At 54.0% G+C, this 12,782-nt stretch overlaps 1 protein-coding gene across 3 annotated transcripts in view; it reads left to right on the top strand.

Moving 5' to 3' along the window:
• The window catches only part of LOC144735170 (protein CBFA2T1-like), an 83,295-nt gene that overhangs the window by 63,166 nt on the left and 7,347 nt on the right, over positions 1-12,782 (top strand). For all 3 annotated transcript variants that reach the window (XM_078617617.1, XM_078617616.1, XM_078617615.1), the window contains exons 6-9: positions 2,082-2,305; positions 4,320-4,852; positions 5,392-5,477; positions 10,019-10,154. In XM_078617617.1, the coding sequence (XP_078473743.1) occupies positions 2,082-2,305; positions 4,320-4,852; positions 5,392-5,477; positions 10,019-10,154 (979 nt within the window). The remainder of the gene's footprint in view (positions 1-2,081; positions 2,306-4,319; positions 4,853-5,391; positions 5,478-10,018; positions 10,155-12,782) is intronic.

Raw genomic sequence — 12,782 nt, 5'->3', positions numbered from 1 at the left:
AAACATACAGAGAGGCTTGCAATGTTCAAGGACTTATTGAGGATTATCAGCATCTTGATAAAGCTATGACAGAAGCTTATGTTAGGGGACTGACTCCCCTTCTCAGCTGAGGTTGCTCTTCTGCATGATTCTTTAAGTTTGCAGCCCATCCAACCCCATGGGACTGGCGACAATACAAAGAGGGACATGCGTGAAGACATCCTCCACAGAGCTCTACGAGAAAATGCAAACTCCGACGCCACCTTTTCTGATGTCATCTTTAACCAGGACCTCATCCTCCTTGAAGACAAACTTCACTCCATTGGTGGAAAAGACCTCATGTCTATTGGACTACCAACGCCCTACAGAGACAACCTGCATGCCCTTGCTCAAGGACAATCTTTTGCAGTGGTGTGACTGATTTTGTAATCTCCGTGCTTTTCTCATGGCCAACTTTATGTTGGATGCTCTCGTGTAGACAATGACAAATATTTACATTACTTTGCACCAGCAGACAAGACCAGGAACATTGTTTACAAAGAGGCTCTTTGATAGAGGGGTGCGACTCAGCAATAAGTGGTAGTTTCGTTATTTTCGAGAGGCCCTATTTTGTGTTTCATTTCTTTGGAGAGGCTCTTTGCTTTGGTTGGGGGCACGACTCCCCTCCCAGGTGTGCTGCTTTACCCCACGCCTTACTGGGGGTCAGTTCGGCTGTCGGCGGGTGCTCGCTGAGCCGCGCTCACACCTCGCCGCCCTGTGCGGCCTTCACATCGCTTCCTTCCCGGGTCTCCTGCCTGCACCCGCGCCTGCCGGCCACCATTTTGGCGGCCTGGCTGCCAGCGACTGTTCGTGACAGCGCTCATGCAGCGCGGCTTCCTCGCCGTCGCACATCTCATCGCTCCATCCCCAAGTCTCCTGCCTGCCTCCTTGCCTGCCGAATGTCCTGTCGGCGGTCTGGGTGTCAGCGGTTGTTTGCTGCACCATCCACACACTGCTCTTATTTCGCTTTGGCCATTACCTTCCCTCCTTCCCTTCTCCCCATTCACCCCATTTATGCATTACAAATTATAAACCGTCTGTGCTTCCTCAAGCGCCTTACGACAGTACTATTTAAAACAACAGTAATAAAGACTACGGTACAAATACTTACGTTTTTTGATACCATTAACCATTTACTTATGACTCATAGCATCCAATACAAGACAAAGGCATATCATACAAGTTACGTATGACCTTCACCTTCGATTACAGTGTGCTGATTCTCAAAGGTGCATTAACAATTGTTTGCATTTTCCCTCTTCCTTGGTTATTTCCCTAACATGACATACAAAACGAATCTTTAAAAACTGAGTTAGCAAAGAGAAAAGTTCAAATATGTGTGTAAGTCGATGTCTGTGTAAGTCCATGTGTGTGTGTTAGTCAATATGTGTGTGTGTGTAAGGCCATATGCGTGTGCGTGTAGGTCAATGTGTGTGTGAGTCTATGTATGTGTGTGTGAGTCGATGTGTGTGTGTGTGTGGGTCGATGTGTTTGTGTGTGTGTGGGGCGGACAATACATCTCCTTCGCGTATCCGTCTCTCCGGATAAAAAACAATTAAAAGTATATTTATATCACAACCCAAAGGCCCTCTCCTGCGAAGTGCACGATTTTAGCAGCGTTGATTCAGAACGGAGAACACTCTGGACCGGTTTTCACACGCGGCGTCTCGCGAGCATCGTCAGGCTTGTTTGCGGCATCGATGCGGGTGAACTGCCAGGGGTTACGGGCAAGAGGCCACCCCGCTCTCTCTCTCAAATACGGGTCCTTGAGATACAGAGAGACACAGACGGCGCACGAATGGCCGTGGAAAGCGAGAGGTGCAGACAAGAGAGGGAGGTGCGGTGAGACGAGAGATGCAGATGACCTACTCCGGCATTGGCGATCGCTATCTCGGCCACGAGCCCCCACCACCCTCTCCCTGCCGGGGAACGTTTCCGGCACACGGTGTATCATCATCAGCGGCGGCGGCGGCGGCGGATTCTCGGCAAGCGATGCATCACCAACGTCGCCTTTTCCCGGCATGACGTCCGTCGCGTTTGCTCGGTTGCGTGCGCGTGTGCAGGCCAACCTGCCGCTGTTGCAGCGGGAGCTGATGCTCTGTGCACGCCTGGCCAAGCAAAGTCCGTCGCAGTACCTGGCGCAGCATGAGCGGCTGCTGCTGGAGGGGGTCCCGCACGGAGGCGGCGGCGGCGGCGGCGGGGAGAGCCACTCGCCGGTCGGCGCCGAGGCCACCGATGTCGCCGTCGGGGAGGTCAACCAGAACGGGAAGCGGCGCGCGATGGACAAGTATGAGCGGCGTGTCCGTGCGTCTGTCTGCGCGTCGTCCAGCGTGTGTGTTCTGTGCGCTGCGGTGGTGCAGCGGTTAGCGCACCACCGTGACGGGGAATCGACCCGAGTTCGATTCCCCGTCACGGCCAACGCCAGTGACGATTTTACGAACCGGTCCTGGGCCTCCCCTAGGTCAATTGAGCCTCAAATGAGTACCTGGTGCGGTGTGTAGTAAACATCGCCACTGGGGAGACAAAGGCGCTCGGGCGTGGTGCTGGCCCACCCACCCCCTCGTGTGCCACAGTGCCGCCTTCATAGGTGCTCGCTAACAGCACTTGCCCCCACAGTCCGTTACAAACTATACGGGGCATCTTTGTTTTGCTGCACTAGGAAACCAGCAACCCGAGTTCAATTCCCGCTCATAGTCACCAACAGCAGCAGTGACGATTATCTGAACCGGTTCTGGGCCTCCTCTAAGTCAGCACAGCCTCAAATGAGTGCCTGATGCGGTGTGTAAACATTGACACTGGGGAGACAAAGGCGGCCGGGCGTGGTGCTGGTCACCCACCCCCTCGTGTGCCGGTGCCGGCCTTCAGACGTGCTACTCGTTGACAGCACTTGCTCCGAAAGTCTATTAAGGCTTTACGGGGGATCTTTGTCTCGTGATGAAACCTGTCTTGTGTGAATGTGTTGTCTGTGATCAACTGTGTGTGTGAGTGATCAAACGTGTGAGTGTCTGTGCGTCTGTGGGCGAGCGGGTATTGGAATCGTAATGAGAAATGCAGGGGCGTAAAATGTGTGACACTTCGTGGAGATGCGTGTGACACTCGCTCGCTGCCACATGCTAACAGCAGCTATTGTCGTGAGTGTGCGCGTGTGTGTATGTGGGGAGCGGTGGTGCAGCGGTTAGCGCGCTGCGCTACGAACCTGGCGACCCGAGTTCGATTCCAGCTCACGGCCAACACCCAGTGGCGATTATCTGAACATGTCCTGGGCCTCCCCTAGGTTGACTCGGCCTCAAATGAGTAACTGGTGCGCTGTGTAAACATCGCCACTGGGGAGACAAAGGCGGCCGGGCGTGGTGTTGGCCACCCATCCCCCTCGTGTGCCGCGTCGGCCTTCATAGGTGCTCGCTAACAGCACTTGCCCCAACAGCCTGCTACAGGCTACACGGGGGGATCTTTGTCTTTGTTTACACGCTCACACGTGCGTGTGCTCCAAGCAAAGATTGTTGTTGTCTTTGTCATCGACATGCACACACACACGTGCACAGTATGGGTACAATCACGCACAGACACGCTCGCATGCATGCATACACATTGCGTCCGCACACTGACGCACACACGCACAAATGCGGACTTACACGCACGCACACGCACGCACACCGCACGCACACATCCAGCAGTGGATTTGACGAAGGGCTGTACATTTACACTATTCTCATTACGATATCACCCTGTTATCCGCGTATTCTTGCGGATAAGAGGAGCGACAGCAAATTCACCATTTTCTACTGCATTCATCTTCAGTGGCTGATAACAGGGCCCACCAATTGCGCAACCATCCCGATTATACACGATAAATCATCATCGTCACGTAATATTAAACCGCGCCTCCCTTGAAGTAGGGCCCCCCCCCTGGTGGCAGCTGCCCCTGTGCGGCACAAGACGACTGCAGCACAGGTCAGCATGTCGGCGTTCGGGCTGCCGGTAGTGGGGGGGGGGGGATGTTGCCCATGCAGCGTTCCAGTTCCCCAAAACGGTCATTTGCGAGCGTCCCCAAAAAATTTGAACCGAACGACCCGCGGGAGACGCGCGCGCAATCCCGCACGTCCCGCCCGCCCTTTGTCGAAATGACGTCACGTGACCATCCGACGCCTGCCGTGAAGCCGACGGCGCGGAGCGTATCCGTCCCGACCGGGGGCCGGCCGCGGGGTTTAGACCGCGACGAACCTCGGCGACGGGACGGCGAGCGCGCGACCGCCGGGCCCGTCGCTGCCGCCCTCACCGCCGCCCTCCCCACCGCCCTCCAGGATGAAGGGGGCGGCCCTGGAGGGGATCGTCGCTTCTCCTCCTGACGCGGCGGTGGCGGCGGTGGCGGCGAAGCGTGCCCGCGTGCTGAGCCCCATACTTCACCGATTCAGCCCCGGGGCCAACGGCCTCCCCGCCGGCGTCCGTACGCCGACCGGTGGGCTAGAGACGCCGGGCAGCGGCGGTGGCATCGGCGGCGGTAATCTCCTTCACCTGGGACACGTCTCAACGACCACCAATGGGGTTGCAGCTCCGAGCCACCACCACCACCACCAGCAGCAACAGCATCAGCATCATCATCATCCGCAGCAGCATTTGCAACAACAACAACAACAACAACTTCATCATCATCAGCAGCAGCAGCAGCATCAGCAGCAGCAGCATCACGTGACCTCGCCGGGCGTACCGGGGTCGCCGGCGACGGTGGGCCTGCGGTACGCGGCGGACGATGCGACGAGGGAGGGCTACGGCGCGCGGCATCACCACGTCGCCGACGGGAGGGAGAGCGGCTCCGAGAGACGGAGAGCGCTGATGGGTAAGGAGGAGGAGGAGGAGACCCCGGCAGCAGCAGCAACGTCAACGTTCGTAGCAGCGGCAGTTGCAGTAACGGGAGTAGCGGCAGGAGTAGTAGCAGTAACAGCAGCATCAGAACAATGTTATCACTTCCGTCATCATCATCATGATTGTCTGCCAGCCAAGTCGCCCTTGAAAAAGGGGTTCTAAAATAAACATTTGATTCTGATTACCATCATGACCACCACCATCATCGCTACCAATAGCATCATCACCCCCCACCACCATCATCATCACCAATACCACCACCATCCTCTCCCTGCTGTGGAAGGGCAGCACCGTGAACCCCGTGTGACCCCCATGTGACCCCCGTGTGACCCCGTGTGACCCCGTGTGACCCCCGTGTGAACCCCGTGTGACCCCGTGTGGCCCCCGTGTGACCCCGTGTGACCCCTGTGTGACCCCGTGTGACCCCCGTGTGACCCCGTGTGACCCCCGTGTGACTCCGTGTGTCCCCGTGTGACCCCCGTGTGACCCCCGTGTGACCCCCGTGTGACCCAGGTCTCCACGGAGCTAGGCCTCAGGACGTGGTCGACCACCGGCTGACGGATCGCGAGTGGTCCGAGGAGTGGAAACACCTGGACAATGTGAGAGCCTCTCTTCGTCGCGGACACCACCACCACAATTACAACCTTCATCACCACCACCACCACAATTACAACCTTCGTCACCACCACCACAATTACAACCTTCATCACCACCACCACAATTACAACCTTCGTCACCACCACCACAATTACAACCTTTGACACCGGCACCACAATTACAACCTTTGTCACCAGCACCACAATTACAACCTTCATCACCACCACCACAATTACAACCTTCATCACCACCAGCACCACAATTACAACCTTCGTCACCACCACCACAATTACAACCTTTGTCACCACCACCACAATTACAACCTTTGTCACCACCACCACAATTACAACCTTCGTCACCACCACCACAATTACAACCTTCATCACCACCAGCACCACAATTACAACCTTCATCACCACCACCACAATTACAACCTTCATCACCACCAGCACCACAATTACAACCTTCGTCACCACCAGCACCACAATTACAACCTTCGTCACCAGCACCACAATTACAACCTTCATCACCACCACCACCACAATTACAACCTTCATCACCACCACCACCACAATTACAACCTTCGTCACCAGCACCACAATTACAACCTTCATCACCACCACCACCACAATTACAACCTTCATCACCAGCACCACAATTACAACCTTCATCACCACCAGCACCACAATTACAACCTTCATCACCACCAGCACCACAATTACAACCTTCATCACCACCAGCACCACAATTACAACCTTCGTCACCACCAGCACAATTACAACCTTCATCACCACCACCACAATTACAACCTTCGTCACCACCAGCACAATTACAACCTTCATCACCACCACCACAATTACAACCTTCGTCACCACCAGCACCACAATTACAACCTTCGTCACCACCACCACCACAATTACAACCTTCATCACCACCAGCACCACAATTACAACCTTCGTCACCACCAGCACCACAATTACAACCTTCGTCACCACCAGCACAATTACAACCTTCATCACCACCACCACAATTACAACCTTCATCACCACCAGCACCACAATTACAACCTTCGTCACCACCACCACCACAATTACAACCTTCGTCACCACCACCACCACAATTACAACCTTCGTCACCACCAGCACCACAATTACAACCTTCGTCACCACCACCACCACAATTACAACCTTCGTCACCAGCACCACAATTACAACCTTCGTCACCAGCACCACAATTACAACCTTCATCACCACCACCACCACAATTACAACCTTCGTCACCAGCACCACAATTACAACCTTCGTCACCAGCACCACAATTACAACCTTCATCACCACCAGCACCACAATTACAACCTTCGTCACCAGCACCACAATTACAACCTTCATCACCACCACCACAATTACAACCTTCATCACCACCACCACCACAATTACAACCTTCGTCACCAGCACCACAATTACAACCTTCATCACCACCAGCACCACAATTACAACCTTCGTCACCAGCACCACAATTACAACCTTCGTCACCACCAGCACCACAATTACAACCTTCATCACCACCAGCACCACAATTACAACCTTCTTCACCGGCACCACAATTACAACCTTCATCACCACCAGCACCACAATTACAACCTTCTTCACCGGCACCACAATTACAACCTTCTTCACCAGCACCACAATTACAACCTTCGTCACCACCAGCACCACAATTACAACCTTCCTCACCACCACCACAATTACAACCTTCGTCACCACCAGCACCACAATTACAACCTTCATCACCAGCACCACAATTACAACCTTCGTCACCACCAGCACCACAATTACAACCTTCATCACCACCACTACAATTACAACCTTCATCACCACCACCACCACAATTACAACCTTCATCACCACCACCACAATTACAACCTTCGTCACCACCAGCACCACAATTACAACCTTCATCACCACCACCACCACAATTACAACCTTCATCACCACCAGCACCACAATTACAACCTTCGTCACCACCACCACCACCACAATTACAACCTTCATCACCAGCACCACAATTACAACCTTCGTCACCACCACCACAATTACAACCTTCGTCACCACCACCACCACCACAATTACAACCTTCGTCACCACCACCACCACAATTACAACCTTCATCACCACCAGCACCACAATTACAACCTTCGTCACCACCACCACCACAATTACAACCTTCGTCACCAGCACCACAATTACAACCTTCGTCACCACCACCACCACCACCACAATTACAACCTTCATCACCAGCACCACAATTACAACCTTCGTCACCAGCACCACAATTACAACCTTCGTCACCACCACCACCACAATTACAACCTTCATCACCAGCACCACAATTACAACCTTCATCACCACCACCACCACAATTACAACCTTCATCACCACCAGCACCACAATTACAACCTTCATCACCACCACCACAATTACAACCTTCTTGACCGGCACCACAATTACAACCTTCGTCACCACCAGCACCACAATTACAACCTTCGTCACCACCACCACAATTACAACCTTCTTCACCGGCACCACAATTACAACCTTCATCACCACCAGCACCACAATTACAACCTTCGTCACCACCACCACAATTACAACCTTCTTGACCGGCACCACAATTACAACCTTCATCACCACCAGCACCACAATTACAACCTTCTTCACCGGCACCACAATTACAACCTTCGTCACCACCACCACCACAATTACAACCTTCTTGACCGGCACCACAATTACAACCTTCATCACCACCAGCACCACAATTACAACCTTCATCACCACCACCACAATTACAACCTTCGTCACCACCAGCACCACAATTACAACCTTCTTCACCGGCACCACAATTACAACCTTCGTCACCACCACCACCACAATTACAACCTTCGTCACCAGCACCACAATTACAACCTTCATCACCACCAGCACCACAATTACAACCTTCTTGACCGGCACCACAATTACAACCTTCGTCACCACCAGCACCACAATTACAACCTTCGTCACCACCACCACAATTACAACCTTCTTCACCGGCACCACAATTACAACCTTCATCACCACCAGCACCACAATTACAACCTTCTTCACCGGCACCACAATTACAACCTTCGTCACCACCACCACCACAATTACAACCTTCGTCACCAGCACCACAATTACAACCTTCATCACCACCAGCACCACAATTACAACCTTCTTGACCGGCACCACAATTACAACCTTCGTCACCACCAGCACCACAATTACAACCTTCTTCACCGGCACCACAATTACAACCTTCGTCACCACCACCACAATTACAACCTTCGTCACCGGCACCACCAGCACAATTACAACCGTTGTCACGAGCACCACCGCGTCTACCCAAAGCACCACCACCACCACCACCACCATGGTGGCGAGATGTTGACTACCTCGCCTGGTATACAGGAGGTCGTGGGTTCGATTCCGACCCTGACGCCTGTTGCTGTATATTTAAAGTTTGCATGTCTCTCTCTCTCTCCCGTGGTCGTGTGGATTTTTCTCCGGGTCCTGCAGTTTCGCCCCACCGCATTTAGAATCAACATCACACGATTAGAGTATTTGTCTGCTATAAATTTCCACGTGATAAGCCACTTCGTTGGGCTATCACTTATGGCCAGGTCGCTTACAAAAAAGAGATATACAGCTCGATGGGTCTTACCTGGTAAAATAAAATAGTTTATAGTTTAGTTTAATTACAACCCTTATCACCCGCACCACTGCCTCCACCTCCACTACCACAATCACCACCATAATCACAATCACAACCACCACGCTCTTAACCACCGCCAGTACCACAATCACAACCTCCGTCGCCACTGGTACCACCGCTGCAATCGCTACAGGCCATTGTTTTATGGATGGGGCCTTCTCACGGCAGTTGTCACAGGTGCTCGCTAACGGAACTTGCCCCAACAACCTGATAGAGGCTACACTGGGTTGTTTATCTCTGTTTGTGCACGTGTGTGTGTGTGTCCTGGTGCGGTGTGTAAACATCGCCACTCAGGAGACAAAGTCGGTCGGGCGTGGTGCTGGCCACTCACCCCCTCGTGTGCCGTGCCGGCCTTCATAGGTGCTACTCGCTAACAGCACTTGCCGCAACAGTCTGTTACAGGCTATACGGGGGATCTTTTTATTTTTGTGTGTGTCCACCTACGCCTGTGTGTGTAAGCATCTCTTTGGGGAGCGGTAGTATCGTGGTTATCGCACCGCATGACAAACCTGGCGCGACCCGAGCCCGATTCCCGCTCATCGTCAACATCGGCGACGAATGTCTGAACCAGTCCTGACCCTGCCCTAGGTCGACTCGGCCTTAAATAAGTACCTGGTGCGGTGTGCAAACATCACCCCCCGTGCGCGAAGTGTCGTAGGCCTTCGTAGGCGCTACTCTCGCTGAGAGCACTTGCCCAGACAGTCTGTTGAGGCTACACGGGGGATCTCTGTCTCTGTCTGCGCATGTGCCGCAGCTGCTGAACTGCCTGCTGGACATGGTGGAGAAGACGCGGCGAGCGCTCACCGTCATGCGCCGCTGCCAGGAGTCGGACCGCGAGGAGTTGGCGCACTGGGCCCGGCGGTACGGGGACAGCGAGGAACTCCGCAAGGGTGAGCCGCCCGCCCGCTCGCTCGCCCGCCCGCCCGCTCGCTCGCCCGCTCGCCCGCCCGCTCGCCCGCTCGCCCGCCCGCTCGCTCGCCGGATCGCCTGATCGCTCGCTCATTCACTCACCGTCTCGCTCATCCATTCGCTCGCTCAACGCCCTCGTCCATTCTTTTACTCACTCATACCATTGCCCGCTCGCTCACTCAGTCACTCACCGTCTCGCTCATCCATTTACTCCCTCCACACGCTCGTCCATACCCTTACTCACTCATACCATTGCCCGCTCGCTCACTCATTCACTCACCGTCTCGCTCATCCATTCGCTCCGTCCACACGCTCGTTCATTCCCTTACTCATATCAGTGCTCGCTCGCTCACCCCTTCACTCAGTCACCCATTCACTCAGTCACCCATTCACTCACTCACTCGCCTGCTCACCGTTCTATTCACGCGCTCGCCTCGCTCGCCGAGGTTAGCCATGGCTGAGAATCGTACCCGGGTGGTTGGGCTTACAGCGCAGTGCGCTAACCACTGCGCCACCGCTCCACGGAACAAGCAACACCGATCGAACGTGACCAAAAACCACACACGCAAGCGATTTGGCACAAACGTCGCCATGGAGAATCGAGCCTTGGGTTCCATACGAGAGGGCGGCGGTCGGTGTCGGTTCCCCGGGGATCCTGGGAAATTGTTGCGCTTGCGAGGTTCGTTGTTCCGGCCCCGCGGCCATCCCGGTTACAACCTTGCGGTGCGATGCACCGCGCGGCGTTGCCACAGTCTCGTTTAAACGTAAGAGGGCAGCCAACGTGTGAGCCGGAGTCACGGCGCCCAAGTCCACCAGATGTGCAAATCTTAACGCCGCAAGATGCGCTCGGTTGGGAACAACCCCAGATGGTAATTTCGCGCCCCTCCCGTGAAAACCACTGCAGACCGTCGTGCGTGTGTGTGTGTGCGGAAACACAGCGGCTCCCTTCGCGATGACCGCCTTTGAGTGTCGCGAATAATAATACTACTACCAATGGTGATGATGATGATGAACAAATAATATATATAATTATTATTTGTTTTTCGATCGAACTTTGTACCCGGGGCTCCACGCCGCGGGAAGGGGAGTGGAGTGCGTTGAGGCAAGAGGGCAGCAGACAACGGGGGGGGGGGGGGGGGGGGGCTCATGGTGAGGAGCGGTGGGAGAGAGAAAGGAGCGGGGAGGGGAGACGGAGAAGGGATGACTGGGCCAAGATGTCGGGATGAAGAGTGGTGGTGACGATGGTGAGAGGGTGGTGGTGATGATGAGATGGGTGGTAGTAATCATAAGAGGGTGGTGATGATAATGATGATGAGAGGGTGGTGATGATGATGAGAGGGTGGTGGTGGTGATGATGATGAGAGGGTGGTGATGACGATGAGAGGGTGGTGATGATGATGAGAGGGTGGTGGTGGTGATGATGATGAGAGGGTGGTGGTGATGATGAGAGGGTGGTGATGGTGATGATGATGAGAGGGTGGTGATGATGATGATGATGAGAGGGTGGTGATGATGATAGGGTGGTGATGGTGATGATGATGATGATGGTGAGAGGGTGGTGATGATGATGAGAGGGTGGTGATGGTGATGATGATGAGAGGGTGGTGATGATGATGAGAGGGTGGTGGTGGTGATGATGATGAGAGGGTGGTGGTGATGATGAGAGGGTGGTGATGGTGATGATGATGAGAGGGTGGTGATGATGATGATGATGAGAGGGTGGTGATGACGATGAGAGGGTGGTGATGGTGATGATGATGTGGTGATGGTGATGATGAGAGGGTGGTGGTGATGATGATGATGAGAGGGTGGTGGTGATGATGAGAGGGTGGTGATGGTGATGATGATGAGAGGGTGGTGATGATGATGAGAGGGTGGTGGTGGTGATGATGATGAGAGGGTGGTGGTGATGATGAGAGGGTGGTGATGGTGATGATGATGAGAGGGTGGTGATGATGATGATGATGATGAGAGGGTGGTGATGATGATAGGGTGGTGATGGTGATGATGATGATGATGGTGAGAGGGTGGTGATGATGATGAGAGGGTGGTGATCATAATGACAGGGTGGTGATGATGATGATGATGATGAGAGGGTGGTGGCGACGATGAGAGGGAAAGAGGAGAGGGAGAAGAGACAAGGAAGGATGAGCGAGCAGCGAGTGAGCTGCACGGAGGAGCGGAGTCTGTTTTCGCAGGGGGCGGCGGTGGGGAGAGGGGGGAGGGGTTCAGAGTGGGAGTGGCCACACAGAAGCCACGTGGTTTACGGGAGGCTTGGGCCACTTTGGAGATAGAGCTCCTGTCACAAGAAGAGCAGATGTGCTGCTCACGATGCGACCGCTCGATTTGACCCCGACCTCATTATCTATTATATTACTCAGTCTTCGGTTTGCATCGTCATCGTTTTTCAACTTTTCAATCAAAAACCCACTCGCTGATTCGATCCACCGCGGGCCAGTTCGTTCGCGTGTTCGTTCATTCAACTGAAGCGATTCGCCCGCGCGTTCATTTGCTTGCTCGGTCACCAACAAGTTTGACGCTGACGTTCATCTCCGTCACTTCGTTTTGTCGGCCCAACAACGAACTCACGCCGTGAATTCGTTCGTTGG

The sequence above is a fragment of the Lampetra planeri genome, chromosome 54, assembly GCF_965212315.1.
Source record: "Lampetra planeri chromosome 54, kcLamPlan1.2.h2, whole genome shotgun sequence".
NCBI lineage: Eukaryota > Metazoa > Chordata > Hyperoartia > Petromyzontiformes > Petromyzontidae > Lampetra > Lampetra planeri.
This window is presented reverse-complemented; position numbering and strand designations above follow the sequence as displayed.